Source organism: Pavona decussata, unplaced genomic scaffold (genome assembly GCF_977016875.1).
Source record: "Pavona decussata unplaced genomic scaffold, jaPavDecu1.1 SCAFFOLD_510, whole genome shotgun sequence".
In the NCBI taxonomy this organism is placed as follows: Eukaryota; Metazoa; Cnidaria; class Anthozoa; order Scleractinia; family Agariciidae; genus Pavona; species Pavona decussata.
Window position 1 is genome coordinate 25,468 of NW_028145827.1, and position 18,240 is coordinate 43,707.

At 37.6% G+C, this 18,240-nt stretch overlaps 1 protein-coding gene across 1 annotated transcript in view; it reads right to left on the reverse strand.

Moving 5' to 3' along the window:
* LOC146450023 (uncharacterized) overlaps positions 1-18,240 on the reverse strand; it is a 95,972-nt gene that overhangs the window by 3,766 nt on the left and 73,966 nt on the right. The window contains exons 17-32 of the mRNA XM_085100812.1: positions 16,633-16,702; positions 16,061-16,204; positions 14,287-14,490; positions 13,434-13,525; positions 12,471-12,567; positions 11,710-11,850; positions 10,590-10,717; positions 9,283-9,429; positions 8,135-8,225; positions 6,604-6,712; positions 5,763-5,832; positions 5,049-5,193; positions 4,295-4,472; positions 3,182-3,288; positions 1,644-1,708; positions 1,057-1,153 (exon numbers count right to left, since the gene is read on the reverse strand). Of these exons, the coding sequence (XP_084956938.1) occupies positions 1,057-1,153; positions 1,644-1,708; positions 3,182-3,288; positions 4,295-4,472; positions 5,049-5,193; positions 5,763-5,832; positions 6,604-6,712; positions 8,135-8,225; positions 9,283-9,429; positions 10,590-10,717; positions 11,710-11,850; positions 12,471-12,567; positions 13,434-13,525; positions 14,287-14,490; positions 16,061-16,204; positions 16,633-16,702 (1,885 nt within the window). The remainder of the gene's footprint in view (positions 1-1,056; positions 1,154-1,643; positions 1,709-3,181; positions 3,289-4,294; positions 4,473-5,048; positions 5,194-5,762; positions 5,833-6,603; positions 6,713-8,134; positions 8,226-9,282; positions 9,430-10,589; positions 10,718-11,709; positions 11,851-12,470; positions 12,568-13,433; positions 13,526-14,286; positions 14,491-16,060; positions 16,205-16,632; positions 16,703-18,240) is intronic.

Sequence of the window (18,240 nt, forward strand, 5' to 3'; positions counted from 1 at the left end):
AGCCATTCAAAAACTCAAAAATTGACTAAGAAATATATGGAACGCCGGACGTGACGGACGATTTGTCCGGCGTTCCATACATTTCTTAGTCAATTTTTTAAGTTTCTGAATGGCTGTATCTCGCCTAATATTCGCTTGATTAACACCAAACTTGAGGATGCTGTAAAGTTCGATGTGCTCTTTCTGGCTATGTGGGTGTTGAGTCCCATATCCCATAATACACAGACTTGTACCCAGACTCCCACGGTATGAAATCTGGCAATGTAAACTCTACAATTTTTTCCCCGTAGCCTCGAAGTCTTATTGTTTCAGGCTTTGCTGTTGACTAAGGCCCGTTTAAACGGTTTCAAAATTTGCTTCAAGATGCGTTCAACACAGTTGTTGAAACAAATGTCGGGGGCGTTTGAACAAGTCGTTCAGCTTTGTTGAAAGCGTAAGGAAATCGGTTGAAAGCTTGTTGAAAGTGTGTTGAATCAAATTTGAAATGGTTTTAAACTTTCATTCAACATCGATTCAACATTTTCTTTGTTCTTGAAAAGGTTGAATGGCGTTGAAATGGTTTTAAGCACTCCCTTCATCGAACACTTGCCCAACTTGTTCAACTCTTGTTGAACGAATGCTGGACAAATTGTACGACCGTTTAAACGGGCCTTAACTAACCAAAGTCAACACTGTAACCAGCTGATCACTACAGACTTAAAAAAAACCACAACAACCAAACAAAACTTTAAGCAAACACAAATCAATGAAGTCAAGTGCGAGCGAGTCTCAACTGAGTTTGGTTTTACTTTTCTAATTCAATCACAAGGCACAAAAGACCAACACCAAAACAAACCAAGGTTACTTTTAAAATTTAACTACGGAAAAGCACCCGAACGGTTTATAATGCGATTGTTTATTCTCCAAAAATGCAACTTCTTCTTGCTCCTTGTTGCACCGTCAATACACTTTCAAGTATTAAGTGATGAGAATAAAGAGATTAAAGCAATAAACTAAGACAAAAATCTCTGAGCGTTGATGCGTGGAATAATTAAGGAGAATTGAAATTTCAATCACCTGGCAAACACTCCAAACTGAGATGCAACTCATACAGGGCATCATGGGTCTGATCCAGGCCTTCTAGAATCAAAGCGTTTTGGTTGTATGCCCGCACCTGGAAGCAAAACGTCAAGTGAATGGCAAATGACTGCTGATTGCAGAGTGAGAACCACAAGTGGTGACAACACTGTTTTTCTACCTTTTTGCGGTGTAGCCCATGGCAAACAGAAAGTGTTTCTGGTTTAGTTCCATATATAACTATAACGAAATAACTGTGATGGTATATTTCCAGCCTTGTGAATGAATGAGAATGATGTATTGTTCTAGAAATGGCCTTAGCTCCCACAAGTCTCCTATAGCTCATTGGTAGAGCATCCGAACTAGTAATCGAAGGTCTTAAGTTCGACTCCTGATAGGAGCACTCGGATTTCTTTTTTCCGAGTATGCCTGTGTCACTTTCTAGAATAATACATCATTCTCAAGAACAATAATCATTTGATAACTGACGAACAGCGGCTTTTGATTGTTTCCATCATCGAGTAAGCTTTGGGTCAATTGCCAAACATAGTGGTAAGTTCGAGATCACAGGTATTGATAATACTCACCTTTAATTTTACAAGCTCATTTGGTTCAATTCTTTGTCCTTGCTCTGTCAACAGGGTGCTGTCTCCTTTGAAGGAAAAAATAACCCTTTTACTGCGCCTTTCAATAACATACGGACTCTGAACTTGAGCCTCAAGTAACTATTTACATGTTTTACTGCTGTCAATCATAATTAAGGCGGCAACTGGTTCACTACAAAAATACAGAAACCGACAAAGTAGATCGCAATCCGCCAATCACAACGCACGAACATGATCTTTTGACTCCGTTGAGCCAAACGTTATTGTTTTTAAGATATCCGCTCCAGTGATTGATGGCAATGAAAAGCATAACGGTTGGTTGAATCTTGGACTTTCAGAGTCCCAACATTCCAACACGTTGGCACAACATTTCCTTTCCTTATACGTGAACAAATATTGTGCCACAATGTTGGAACGATAAGATCCCATGTATGATTCTCTTAAACAAACACATGTTGGCATGACGTTCAGATCATATTTAGTCGCCGATCCAAAATTGCTATCCAATAAATGTTACATGATCACAATGTTGATTAACAGTAGTACCAGGCGCGGATCCAGACCTGTTCCCGACGTTCAACGGAAAACGGTCAGATTTTGGACAATCGATAGACATCATCGGAAAACAGTCACATTTTTCCCTGGATCAAGGCCTGACTGCATACACATCTCTTTTTATTTGGTTAAGCCAAATAAAGTTTTTAGCAATCCATCACCAGCCCGGCAGCCGACAATTTTGCCGCCTAAAGTGAAACATTTACCGTCTATTCTTACACTTGTTAAAAAGAAAAATCAAGCGTACTGTAACTCAAATTGCGACCAACGACAAAGATCTTGAATCTATACCTACAATACATGCATTTGTCACTCTGATAGGATAATGGAGGTTGACATTAACATTAGTTTCAAATACTTGCCGGCTTAATTTTCTCGCTTAAGCTAGCTACTGGACCTTCGTTAAATCGAGGTTCCACTGTAAAATGCTCTTAAAGAGTGCTACAGTAAACACCCGCATATAAGAACACATGGATTAAGAACACCAGGCTGAAATTTGGCAAATAAAGCACCATTTTTATAAGAACAAAATCAGCCTGGAAATATGAAATGTTCTTATAAAATGGATAAGACCCAAAAAAATTCTGATCATACAGAAGGCCTGCTGCCAGATAACTACACTCATCAGCTGTGATGCTGTTTTGTATTTACTTTGAGCTTGGCGCTTTGTGAAACCGAGGTTCCACTGTAAAAAGCTCTTAAAGAGTGCTATCTTAAAGCTGTCAAAAATGGGACTGTCGAGTTTACCCCAAAAATGCACCAGATGCAACCATTTGAAGCCGTTATTTTCAGATCCTTGCTGCCTACTACTAGCTTTTCTTGCCTAATACTACAAAACACTTAAACAAGGCTGCATGATAATGTAACTTTTGCGCCAATAAAACTCAAGGACCTTTCAAAGGATGCAGTGATCTCAGAGACTGAACAACAATCATGAGTCTTCGCAGGTCACGATGGACACTCACCAGTGTCAATTCTTCTCCTTTTTCGCTGCTGTTCCTCGGAGGCTTCTTTGTCTTGACGAGCCAAGTAAAAATTGGATGATTGGACACCTTCTAGTGTTTTCAACACCCTTGGATGATCAAAAATATAATGAAAATGTAATTTCTCCTCACCATCTCAATACAATGACAGGCAGGTAGGTGAAGAGAAAAACACAGTTATCAACCAACCAGGGGATATATATTGCCATATTGGGTTTTTACCCTTTTGGTGCTAAACAAAGACTTTAAGCAAAAGGCTAACATTTTAATTTTCTTTTGTCTGCACACACTGACAAGTTGAAGTTGTTCAGGGTCCTCAGGGAAAAAATTGATTGGTATGTCATAAATTAAGTGGCAAATTGTCTGCATCATTGAAACTCCACGTTCCTACAAATACTTTTTAAGTTCCGACACATTCATGGTATTGTAATCGCTCTTATTCTTATGCTTTGACATATTGAACCTGGAACTATTCGAGTTTCGAAGATTTTAAGAAATGGAGAAATAAATTAGCTTATATTAACGGGAACTTGAAGTAGAGGCTCGTAGTTCGAAGTAAGAGCGGATGGCCGAAATTTCGCGGTTTGTTTACATCAGAAGTCACGTGACACTACACGTGAAATCTAACGCCGGAAAGGTGAATTACCCCGACAAGCCTCATTCTAAGTAATATTCTTTTGATTTTTAAACTGAAGAACGAAGTTAGTAGAGCTAATTTGATGGCAAACAAGAGAATATTAAAATGTCAGCCATTTTTTTACATAGGGTCTACACAGGACTTTTCAATGACTGTTGAGAAAATAAATCCCAATTTGCGAGGACATCGTACAGTATAAAAAAATGTAACTACGTGTACATCTTTCAGAGAAACTTTCGTTGAAATTTAACTTTCACCCAAACTCTCCTTTCTAAACATACAACCAACCAAAAATATTTGACTCATAATTGACAAAAAAACTTTTTACGAAATAACAGCGCTTCAAATTTCAAGACCTTTAAAGCTCGACAATGAAGTTGCCTATGAACGTTGTATATTTCACCAACAAATTTATCACAAAAATAATATTAGTATGCTTTCATAGATTACCACTCTACCTGTTGAGGGCCTTTAGGGCTTCAAGTGGTTGATGAAGATGAATTAAGGCCTCTGCTTTCAACATCAGCATACCACAAAACATACTTTCTTCATCTGTGCTGGTTGCGCTGTCATCCTTATTTGATCGCAGTCTTTTCCTAGGAGCTGTGGAGTTTTCATTGTGTTCATCTCTGTGACCTTTCAAGGTAGAGACATTCCTATTAATAGTGAGGTCATACATAACATGAATAAATAAAGAACAAATAAACAGAATAGAACTTAAAAAACAAGTACGGGGTTTAGTTTCTAAAGAAACTGCAGTGCTGCGTCGGTTGAGAAAAGAGATTCGAGTGTTGACGTTTCGAGCGTTAGCCCTTCATTCTATTCGCTCTGCCGATGGACTCACAAAACACCAGCACTCGAATCTCTCTACGGCGGCCAGATTACCTTATATACCAACCGTTCTGTTCCAAATAACTGTAAGTTATGGTGAAAATTTCAAAGCACTGTCCTAGTAGTAACTAACAGAATTTGTCATTGCAACGTCTTCAAGTCAAAGCTATTTTTATCATGTGACAAGAGATTTTGAGCGAGTGCAATTCACCGGCCAGGCAAATTTACGAGAATGCAAGTGGCCCACAAAGGTTTCCGAGAACATCCAACACTGTTTTCTGCAACTTTTTTTTCCTTACAAAATGACCAAAGAAAACGTCTCAATGATTTACAACAACAACTGATAAAACACGGTTTGTTTATGAAAATCCTATTTCATACCATTCTCAGTTGGTTTTCCGCTATCAGCAGTCGTTAACACTTTATCACACACAGTCAAAGTGTCTTGGTATCTGCCAGCATTCAGCAGTGTAACTGCACACTGCCGGTATAACTCTGTTGGACTCGGTAGATGAATGGTATTAGACTGTAATATGAGTACACGAGAGGAAAAACACTTTTAGATTCCTAAACGTTAGATTGTAACATTAAATACAGACTAAATTTGGGAAGCCTTTCATAAAGGTCTGATACTCTTGTCACTACCAGTATATGAATTTCATAAAAAAGTGACATGGTGTGTTATGCCACCTGCTAAGTTTTATTAAATTCCCTCAAATTTGAGTCATTCTTAAAATATCTACGAAATTTTACGCGTTTGCTAAATTCATTTCAGGAAATCTATTCAAAAACGTCAAGCTAACTGCAAAATTATTTCAAGCCTGGATTTTTTTTTTTCAGGATTTTTTTTAGCAAGTCTGGTTGCATAGATAACTGCGAGAATCTTGTCTTCTTTATAATATTCTTTGTGTTTTATTGTGTAGTATAGAGGCCTATTTTGTCAGTGTATTGATCCGACATCACTCTTTAGTGATGAACACTGATGATTAGTAACTCGTGTATGTTCATTATAGTGTCCAGCAGTATGGGGACTCTGTATGCAGACTTATGAATTTTGTTTTGAGAAAGTTACCTCCACCTTAATGCGTTACTTACAGAATTTGATGACTGCATCTCTACAATGTTGGCCAGTAACTCAAGATAACTGTTAGCTGCTTCCTCAAACCTGAAAAAAGGAGGTTTCATTTCGCCATTTTGCCAACTGAGTTCTTTTGGTGTAATTGTTCTAGTTTTTGGAAAGCCAAAAGGAATGAGAGTCAACAAAACAACAAACAACTACAAAACTAAAAACAGTTCACTTAGTTCCAGGGAGACTTCAATCTATTTAGCTCCTGATAACACGGACACTGGTCTGTCCCTTAAATTGTGTCCATATCAATAATGGTAACAGGACTGAGTGCAGTCCAGTTTCACCAGTAATCACGCTTTTGTATGTAATCTTGAATTTCTTTAGGAGACGCTGCTCCAATGTTTTATCCGCTGTTTTGCGTTTTGTGCGCAATAAAAATCTATGATTATGCGCAAGATTTCCGTTTTATCTCAAAACAAAGCACAAAGTGGTGGATAAAACATTGAGGCAACGTTTCCTGAATCTGACCTAACACAGCAAAACGCGATCTGAAAAGCACTTTTGATCGGTTTTGCCCCGAATTGTGCTTTTGGTATCCGAAAAGAAAACTGGGGGTAACCCTGCATTTTTCAGAGATAATAAAGCTTCAATTTGGTAACTGCTTTTTAGAATAATTGTTGCTTAATTATCTCTAAAAAATGCGTGGTTACCCCCAATTTTCTTTTTGGATTTCCATAGCCCTTGCTAAGATCTGCTTTTCCCGCATAGTCATAAACCGCGAAAAAATACTTCGGTTTTAGTAGGCACCGTCCTTGACTACATTGCTGTAGTGTTTCACCGTGAGATATTTTAAATAACAGCACAAACCTGCCAAGTTCTGCAGATCGTTTCGCCAACATGTAAGTGACAAGTTCTGTTGTTATTCTAGTTCTTGGCATCCCACCAGTCAAGGCAAATCTTGGAGGGATTGTTAATTCTGTTTTAACAGGATTAAAGACAGACAAATGTCATATGGTAATAGTTCTGCTTGGCCAGTACAACCAGAATAAAGGTAAGATTGTGTATTTTTAAACACGCTTCAGTTTTCTGCAGGTAATTCATCTTGCGTTATCTTTTTGATCAACCACACACCCCAGGTACAATGGTACGTAAGGCAAGATAAGGTAAACTTCATTTAGGCTGGGTGGCCTATTCAGGAACTAGGCTGATATCCAGAGGGACCCAGCTAAAAGCCATCATCTAGGTAACACATAATATGAAAAAGACATGACACTGAAATAATTTTTTATCAATAACGGTTTGTTAAGACATAAACAAGCGAAAACGAACGATAAAAACCGACGTTTGGCTGATATATATATGTTCCTTCTTATATATGGAACAGTCAACGGCGAACTCAAACTCCTTCAAAATCGCTCAAAAAACCGCTTTTGAGGTAAAAGGACGACTATATACCACAGATAAGGTAATTCAACGTTTATTTATCATTGATTTATATACATAGTTAGCGATATAATATCGCTATAGGTGAAGCAAACGGTAAATCCAGTGCATTTACTATATAATAACAATCGGCTACACAGACACATTGTGTGGGCCCCCTATGGTTTGACTGAACAAAAATGCCCTGTGTCTGCAACAAAGGGAGTTGACTGAGGTACTGAATATCTTGTTTACAATGTTTGATTTGCGCAAAAATGTCTGCTGTCGACCGACTCCCCAACCCTCTATAAGTCACTGTATACAATTTGAAGTTGCACAACTTTTCTATCTCAAGGATATCACAGAAATCACAAACCTAAGTCTTTTTTAGTAAGTTTAAGACAGCTGAATACTTCCATGAAATGTTTTCATGAAGTGTACCAATACACATTTCAGTAACTGTAGGCATTGTTCGATTTGCTGCTAATATGATCAGATAATTAATGCCAACTTCTGTGGTTGATCCAAAAATAACTTAATAAAAGCTGGTTTATTATAATTGCTCTTAAAATATGGAATAGGACATGTATGAGGGACACATTCCCTTGACTTCATACTCACTTGATACATTGTATTGTTGAAAGGCATTATGATATTGATCAACAGGTAGAACTAACTCTGCTTTAAAAAAAATAAATAAATCACTTTATTTAACTGTCACTGTATTTAGTGCAGAACACTAATTGGGGACTCTCTCCAGATTGAATTGGAATTTGGAAATTTCGGTCTTTGAGGAGAGAGGAAAACTGGAGTACTCAGAGAAAACCTCTCGGAGCAAGGACGAAAACAAACAACAAACTCGACTCACATATGATGCCGAGTCTGGGAATTGAATCTGATCCGTATTTGTGGGAGGCGAGTGCTGTCACCAGTGCACCGCGCCGCCACTGCTCCCCAACATTCATGGAACACTCACCTAATCTCCTATCTCTGTGATCATGCCCATGGTCGGTAGAAACCACTGCTACATTACAGCACTTTTCACTTTCCACTTTACCACTGATGGCCTAAATAAACAAACAAATAAACAAACAAGGAAATCTTGAGTGACTGCATAATTATTATGACCTGGAGGGCACTTACAGTAGCGCAAGAGACTTGTAGCCAGATTTCTTGTTTTAGAGCCACACTATGGACAGAGCTTCTGTGATTACTTGTTGAAAGATAATATTGATAGCGACACCATTCTATATCTGGCTGGGAATAAGTATGTAACAATTCATCGCAATAGTGAGAGTTCCAATAGCTATGCAATATCAATCACAATTTCAACTATAAATAACTGTTGCAATAGTTTTCTCAGATATTGATAGTTTCAATAGCTTGTTCCAGAGTCTTATTTTTATTTAAAGAGGTGGCAAGTTAAGTCGTTCTGTATAACAGTGTACAAGTTGACAATGTGTGAAGACAAAGTTACAACATTATTTCAATAGTACCACAATGGTCTTACTAATATTGCAATAGTATCGCAGTGGTATCACTAATATCGCAATAGTATCACAATGGTATTTCAACTACCACAATAGTCAAAATGACCTCAATAGCCACCCTTGCTAGGAAACAGTTGACATGCATGTACATTGAGCAATCGGGTTAAGTGGATTCAACCTGTAAACAAGTTGACTTTTTTGTTTTTCACAAAACTCTCCTGATGTCCGAGTCATCTGAAAGAATCCTAGGCAAGTGACCCAGCTCACAGAGGGCAGGGGTATTTTGCACAATGCCACACACCAAATGTCGTATTTTATGACATCTACTACAGTTTAGGGTTAGCAATGACGATATTAAACAATAAATAAATAATGATATTATTTAGGTCTAAGCACTCTTCTACACTATATAGGGTTAAGCACTGATTACATAAATGATTAGCTTTTACCTAGTTGTTGTTATGGCAGACATTTGACAATACATGCATGTATGACACTTCTATGGCAAAACACCCCTGCCGGCTCACAGGCTATTAGCGGTTAAAGCTTGGAGTAAACTTGTTGGTCTTTAAATCTTTCCATATTTCTCTATGATGAGTTCTGTCACTTGGCTGATTACATTTTCATCCCTCACCTCTTTTAGTAACTTCAGACATTGTATTTCAGCCGCAAAATTCCCCAGCTTTTGATACTGAAGACAGATGTTAAAAAGAGCTTCCAGTTGTTCAAAATCTATTTGCATGGCTTCTTTAAACTTGGATACCGCTATGTGGTGTTTTCCCTGAAAGCAAAAATTTTACTCTCAGCCTAAAACTAAAATTAAATTTGCATTAACACCGCATTTGTGTTTTGGCAAGGCAGAGTAGTATTACACTTGAGTCAGTGGCCAATGTGCAAGCCAGCGAGCCATGCAAGCCAAACGTGCGAGGCATGCGAGCCAAATGTGCGAGCCATGCGAGCCAAACATGTGAGGCGTGCGAGGCATGAACAACCCCCAACATAAATGCTAACCGTTAAGCTAACCGGGGAGCTATTTAAGCTAACCTGAGTGCTATTCAGGCTAACCGGAGTGCTTTTTAGGCTAACCGGAGTGTTTTTTTAGGCTAACCTGAGCGCCTCGCACGTCTGCCTCGCATGGCTCGCTGGCTCGCAGATTGTCAAGACTTATTACACTTGGCTGTAAATCAACCCAGTCCCTTATTTAAATCCAGCAAAAGGACCCTTTTTGCTCTTTTATATTAATAACTGTCAAGATACTCAGGCTAGAGCTAACAAAACAACATGAAACATAGCTTCACATCATTAGGAACCTTTACACTGTCAACAAGTTAACAAAAGATGCCTGCTATGCTCATACTTCATAGTGATAATGCCATCCCTGCAGGGATAACGCAGGGTTCAGAGCACTCGCCTCCCACCAATGTGGCTCAGGTTCAATAACAGGATTCGGCATCATATGTGGGCTGAGTTTATTATTGGTTCTCATCATTTCTCTGAGAGGTTTCTCTCAGAGAAGTCCAGTTTTCACTTCTCCTCAAAAAGTAACCAATACAATCTGGAGAGTGTCCCCATATTTGTAAAGCGCATTTGATCATCTTGTCATGGAATTATGCATTATACATGTACAAATTAACAGATTTATATATTTTTTCAATTTAACCATATCATGCAGCTGGCTGTTTGCAAACATGGCCCAGGATTTGAATGTAGGACTGTCATTAATAAAACACATCCAAAAGGAAAGAAGAAAGGAGCACTTGAGCCAGAGGACTTGTCCCACTTTCTGATTTTGTCTTACTTCAGATTCTCATATTTTTAATGTGCCACTGAAAGCCGTCTATCAGCTTGGTCTCACAGGCCTTTACAGTACAGTTTTAGACTTGCCACTTATTATATGATTTTGTAATTTTGTTTGGTATTAAAATAAAACTGATTTGATACCTTAACAGCACAGCAACAGCCTAACATGTTTAACGCAGCAGCTTTGTTTTGGCCCTGCGAGACGCGAACACACTGCTGGAACAATGATAATGCCTTGTCCACTTCATTTCGTACATAGAACACATATCCTGTATTTTACCAAAGGACAAGCATTGTTTAGTTAATACCCTCTTACTCTCATACTATCTTTTCAGATAATACAAGATCTATAAAATGCTCATATATATTCTGTATAATATGTGCAAGTTCCAGAAAATGTCCATAGTGAAAGTGGAAATTTCAAGTGGGAGTTGTGTCCCAAAAGCCCAAATTTTTTTAAAAAAAGTACAAAGCTAGACTGAAAATTCAGGGGTGGAAGGGGAGAGGGTGGAGTTTCAAACCAGAAAACCTTCCATGGGGGAGGTATGGTTTTTTCCCAGAACCACACAATATGAATTTTTTTTAAAAGTACAAAACGAGACGCTATTTATAAGATCTGATTAAGCTGAATCAATCAAAGAGCTGCATAATGAGCCACATTGCCAATTGACAATGACGTTCTCAAAACTTTATAACTTGTGTCAACTTTCTAAAAGCTTTTGTGGCATTTGTCCTTGGCTATTTCCTGTGACTTTTTCCATTTGATTGGGAAAATCTAAAACCTGGTTTACACGCACGACGCAAGCATAAGCACAAGAAACCTATGTGTAAACCGGTGCGACGCAAGCATAAGCGCCTTGTGCTTGCGCTTGTGCTTATGCTTGCGTCGTTGCGTCGTACGTGTAAACCGGGACGACGCAAGCATAAGCATAAGCGCAAGGAAAGGAAACTGAAAAACAGTGACAAGTTGTCAGCGTACAATCTAGTTACTCATGCGTTGCCATTTTCCGCCATGTTGGAATCAAATCTCGGCTGCTTCTGCGCTTGCGTATGTCACGTTATACTTATGTTATCGCACGTGTAAACATCCTTGTGCTTGTGCTTATTCTTATGCTTGCGTCGTACGTGTAAACCAGGCTTAAATGGCTGAACTAACTGTGACAGGTGGGGTTTCACATATGCATGCATTTCCAACAGTAGACGAGAGCTTGCTCACAGGCTATTATAGTTCAGTGACAAGTCAAATCGTTGAAGTTCTAACCTTTGAGATAAAGGTCATTAAAACCAACATCTTGACCTTCAACTCTTTCCTGAAGTGTTGTCAGTACTTTGTCATAGTCTTCATTTGCATAGTGCGAGAATGCCAACATACTTGTCACCAGCGCTAACAGGTTCTGTGTATCTAATGAATCAAAATGATCGTAAAAAACATCATCAGACTTAAAGCATTCCATGAGAACAATGTTTATGACCCTGCATTTTCTAGAATAAATCCTGAAAGGCTACATGCATAATGCCTCAAATAATTTTATATCAAATTTTACATTGTGGCTTTCTTCCAAGTTTGCTCCAGATTACCCTCATAAATTCCTATGTTAGTTCATTACAGAAACATAGTCCCATTCTTTTTTTTCAGAGTTTGTTCATTCTTTTGTTAAAACCAAAAATCAAATTTGACATGATCACCCGATATACATGCAGCCTTTAGTGAAGTGATTGGTGCATAAAGGGCCTAACAATGTCAAAATTAGTTGGCTGTTTGGGTATATGGCCTACATCAGTTCACTTCAGAAATGAAACCAACTTTCTTTTTCAATCCTGACCAGTTTGGTTGTAGTTTTGATATCATAAAAAACCAAAATAAACTGAAATATAACATGCATCATATCATCTGTACACAATAGATATCCAGCAAGATAAATAATTCGCATTTTGGAAAGAAAAATGGCAGCTTCCTGCAATAAAATTGAGCTTTGTTTGGTTTCAATAATGTTAACAAGGTTTTACATATTATTTTCTTGCCTGTTAAATCTCCCGCTGATGAGGTTATAATGCAATTAGTGATTGAAGGAATGTACTCCAGACTAAACAGGTGCACGGGACATCGATCAGCAGATACCTTGGATCACAAAAGCAAAAGGGAAACAAACAAACTTCGCTATTTAAAGTAATGAATGTTTGGTTTATCAACAGAGTTGATGACTTTAGGTATTAGCTGCCTGCTGTAAAGAGATTCAAGTGCTGATGCTTCAAAGGGCTCATGCTAGAAACATCAGCAGTTGAATCTCTTTCAGTGACCAAATTTCCTTTCAGTTATCAACTATTTACATGGCTGTTTTACACTTGGTTCATACCAGAGATGGAAGCGACAGAAGCAGAAACAGAATCGGAGTCAGAATGAAAAGAATCCTCCTAGTGCAAATGGATATGATGGAAAAATGGCTGAAGAGCACTATGTTTTCCCTTCTAAATCAATTGGGTATAGAGATTAGGAATGAGCTATGTGATTGGTTGATTCCTCAGCTTAGGCTTATGATTCTACTAAACCAGTTCACACAAGCAACAGAATCATAAGCAGAAGAAAAAGGAAATATTCTGATTCCGTTGGGGTTACAATCACGATTCTGTCTTCATTTTTTGATTCACAGTGGAATCGAAGATTCCTTCTGCTTCCACTTCTGCAGACTCTGCTCAATCTGATTCCGTTACCGGGGTGAACCAGTCCTTAGTGTAGTACCCATTAGAGGGTTAAATAGAAAGCAAAATCAGACCTGTCAATTACAGTTCATAGCACAGTCCTTTACTCTCCCACCTCTTTCACAGTCTTTCTCAGTTTTTTTACTCACTCGCATCACTCTTTAGGCTTAGTCTCTTTCTCAACTATCCAGAAAGGGACTGCTGTCCAGTTGCTAGAAATGTTTGGAATTTTGTGCAAGCTTACTGTTTGTTATTATCAATAGGCATTTCTTCAACTTTGATTCTCACCTCGTCTATGACATTGCATTGCACATCATCTTTCAAATGTTTTAAATGACTTTGCACCAAAGAAAGAAGTGTTACAGCCTTTACTCTGTTCACTATAAAATGGAAAGTAAATCAAGAAACAAGGGGAAGAATAAATTGAATAAAACTTAAGATTAAACCAAAATACTAGATTTAAAAGTAAAGTACTGTCTAATAATAAGCTCTAGGCTCATTTATTCAAAAAACCTTTCATGGGACTTATTTTGAGGGATTGGCTTGTTTTCAGGGTGGGGTTGGAGGTGGTGGGGGAGGGTACATAGTGTTCCCAATAGTACTGCAGCCATGCTCAATGTATTGGCACCCACATAACAATACAATGTATTACCACTGAGTATTACTTTCAGGGTGGGGGGGAGGGTACATAGTGTTCCCAATAGTACTGCGGCCATGCTCAATGCATTGGCACCCACATAACAATATAATGTATTACCACTGAGTATTACTGCTCAAATATTTGACAAAGAACCTGTTTTGTAACATGAAATTGCTTTTACAACAACAGGAAAAAATATCAAGATTTTTCTCCAAGGAAGAACAAACCATTTATAATCAATTTTTAGCTACTTCTTTAAAACTTAAAAAAATTGGCCAATTTTTTCAAGTTGCAATCCACGTCAATCTTAGCCATCCAGTCAGGCAAACAGTAGTTTCTGTGTTCTAGTAGGTTTATTGTTAACAAAACTCAACTACAGACTATTTTAACGATTCCATTGAAACAAATACATTTTTTGGCTGTTTATAGTGACACTAAAAATATGTGGCACCGCCCCTTTAAAAATGCCCTGTTAAACCTGACAGCGAGCAGATCACTTACCATGTTCATCCAGTAACCAAACAAATGCGAGAAGACAGCAACTCAATACAAGAGGAGCACAGCCAATGTTGTTGTTAGAAAATGCTTTAAACAATGAAGGTAGCAGCTGCTTCAATGTATGATCTATGTTTGATACACTGAATAAATCCGTTGCATCTCTTGAAGCTTCTTGATCCAAATTGCCAATTTCAAAGGCCTCAAAAGCTGCAAATAACAAGAGAAGAAAAATGAACCACTTATTAATAATTAATGAACCAAAAACAGCTTTGTTTTCTTCACATCAAGACAAATTAGCCCAACATATACATGTTGTGGTTAAAAAAATTGTTTTCAATTGGCTATTTCCCTTTATCTTAGATCATGGCAATGAATACTGGACAAAGGAAAATATAAGTTTAACTGGTTTGAAAAATACTAACCAAAAGAAAAAGAATCAACCACGACATATGAAGTGTCATCAGGTAACTATTGAGAAAATACTGCTCACTGAAGTTTGTCTTTTGAAAGTTTGGGAAAAAATGAACTAAGATTAATAAGTTTCAGTACAAACTGAACAAGCTACCATCTTGGTAAAAACTGTAGAGAAACGTTTTGTTGAACCACGTACTGGTCTGCCATTGACAAAAAGACTGGGTAATCATCTGACCCACAAAGCAACATTGAGTGAGGAGAAAGGGGGTTGAAGGTTTACTACTCTCGATCAGACTGTGTTTTTGTTGAGGGAGATTGAAATCTATATGTGCAATTCATATTTTTCTCAACTACTGTAGTTTTGTCCAAGATTGTAGTTTAAGAAACATTTAATTATCAGGGCTTGATCTTCTCACAAATTTATCAACAGTAAAGCATGATTATTACTGCTACTCAGTATTGGTAGGCATGAATGCTACAAAGGTAAAAGTTGATTGTTCTACAAATATTTGTGAAATTTCCACAAACATTTTGCCAACTGAAAATATTATTGTCCTAGGCAAGACATGCAGGAAACATTTCATGACATTAAACTTACAACAGACCGGTTTTAAATCAATTTGTGAGTGGCAGAAAAGTTTGGACAGTTCAGGGTACCAATCAGAATGCTACTTTTCATTGTCGACCAGTACGAGTTCAGCTAAAATATTGTCACAGTAAAGGAACAAAACTAGGATTGGTTTACCAGAGTTGAGAAAAGGCTGTATAAAGCCTGATCATCCCAGTTGTATACTACCTTAAGTCAATTTATTTGTTACTAGTTATATTTATACATCAACAGTTACTAGGTGAAACTCCAAGGGAGGAGGGTGGGAGGTACCTCTCCGAATTCTCAGTAAGGGTGTGCCGCCCGGTTCTTCAAACCCTGATCCTATTTCAGACCAACATGCCATTTTCTATACCCAGTTTCAGACCAGGCTCCTGGCGTAATTAATCTTTGCATCAGCGCGGAAGTCAAGAATTGGTAAAATTCACCCAATAATTCAGCTTGAATGATATATTTGGATGCTTCTATTTCTATACTATTCATTTGGAGTTGAAAAGACAAATATGTGGTTCCCTTAAAAACCACACCCGATTTAAGACCATAATGGTCAAAATCTATTTATTAGCTGTTTTCAGACAAAATGGCTCAAATTCCATACCCTATGGGGTGGCACATAAATGTATAGCTTATACATGTACAGGGGATAGATACATGTATTCCTCCCCCCTGCCCCCCCCCCCCCCCCCTGCCCCTTGGGTGAAGCTGCTTGGCCTTTAACGCTTTCTGTAAATTCTGGAAAGAAAGAGTGTGAAGTACCTCTCACAAGGCTTTTGTGAAGAATGAAAGTACTTTTGTGATGTCCACCAACAGGTAGATTTGTGTGTCCCCGCAGCAGCAGGTGGCTTAAATTATACACAATGGCAAGTTCATAACATATAAAGGAAGACTCTGGTGGAAGACCTGGAAAAACACATCAAAATAACATTGAGATTAACAACATTTAAGGTAGATTCCTGTCACAATCTATGTGAAGGAAAGCATTCAATTTAAGTAAATTATTTAAAACAGCTGTAATCTACTCAATGCAATAAGACTTTAGTTTATCTTGGGTAACAATACAAGTTATAGATCATATTGGAAAAGAGATTCTTGTCTTAATTAACAAAGAGAGCAAGAACTGATTGAAAATCTCAGACTAAAGAAGGAGTCCTTTGGCATAATGCAACTCTGGAAGATTCCTGTTTTCTATAACTTTTCCAAGGTCAGACAAACTTCTTTGACGTCTGGTGTTAACAGACAAGATGTTTACACTCACATATGAGCCATGCTTATTACAAGTGGCTTTGAAAATAATTACCATTTACGATTTTCATAATTAAAACAAATACCTTGGACTTTTTCCAGCAGAGATTTAAAGTTGTCCACAACTTCCTTTACTGTTTTTTGACCGTCATCTTCCTTTTTTATGGGGACAAAACAACAAGAAATGGCTCAGTTGTAATTAACTAACTGTCTAAAAAAGCAACATCAATGAAAACGTCTTTTGCAAATTACTACTGACAAATTCACTGTTAAAAATTTACTGTTAGTAATACTTATTCCATCTGCTTGAGCCTGTAAAATGTAGCCAAACTATACTGGAAAAGTGTTAATGTTAACAAGAATGGAGTAATTCACCATTGGATGCTAACATTCTCTATAAAACCTTTCTTTTAGCATGTTGCAATACAATCTGCTACATTTCTATCCTTTGTTTTGTATGGCTAAAAGGCATAAATACCTCTATTCATGTCTCATCAAGTGCTATGTGAATCTCTTGTACAATGGTCTAGTAAAAGTCAGAGTATCACTCTCTTGCTGTATAAATTGGCTTACTTTTGGATTGTTAAAGTGCTACTATGATCAAATTTTTACCTCTTGAATTTTAAGGTTTATCACATAGAATCCTAGGAAAGATTAAAAACGCCGTTTACCGTTTCTAAATATCTGCATTGGTTCCGGAGATATTCATGTTTGAAAAATGTGTAAAATATGTAAATGAGAGGAATGATGACGTCATATTCTCAATTCAATATAACATCAAGTATATAAATAGAACTATCTCAGTCAATTTATAGTAGAGACCATTGAAACCTGGCAGGCTAATAGTTCTAAAGGCAATACACCTACGGCTATAAAAAAATCGGTTCCCATGGCAACTCACTCTTTTCCAGTCCCACCAACCTGATTTCAATATTTTAGTGATTTTCAGCTTGAAAAACATTTAACAAGGCCACGAACTCGACCTAACATATTTATACGCTTTCTGGATCACGCAGATGAGGCACCATTGGCAAATATGAAAATAAAATGCCAAAGTTGGCCAGCAAAGCCTTAAGTATCAGGGAGGACTGGAACCCAGTATGTTACCATGGTAACAAAACTGATAAGCTCATATTATGGAGCGCACTTAGAACAATGTAACTGGAAAGAATTAAACATTTCTGATACAAATTGGCTGAGATATCTTTTTTCATAATATTTGACCAAAATTCGGTTGAGTTTGTGACGTCATCACTTGGCTAATTTGCATATTTTAAAAACTTGAATATCTCTGGAACAAAAAGAGATATTTGAAAATAGTAAGCACCATTCTTCGTCACGTACAGACTACTTGTTTATGTTTTATAATGGCTCAGATTAGAGAGACACGAATTTCGTCATAGTAGCACTTTAAATTGGATCTACCTTCAGTGTCTCTAATTTTGTAATTAGTTAGGCTTTTACATGATTGTAGATTGTGTAAGTTTTGGACCTGCCTACAACTTGTCCAAAAAAAAAAAAAAAAAAAAAAAAAAAAAAACGATCGCGTTACGTTGTTTCCCTTGTGTTACGCGACTCAGACTATCACCGGAAATTTGTGAAACTCCATTACGATAACGTAAGCTTCTCAATGACCTCTTTTCAGTCTCCCGTCGTGGTCCAAGACTGTCAAACAAAGCACGATTCCTTCGCTA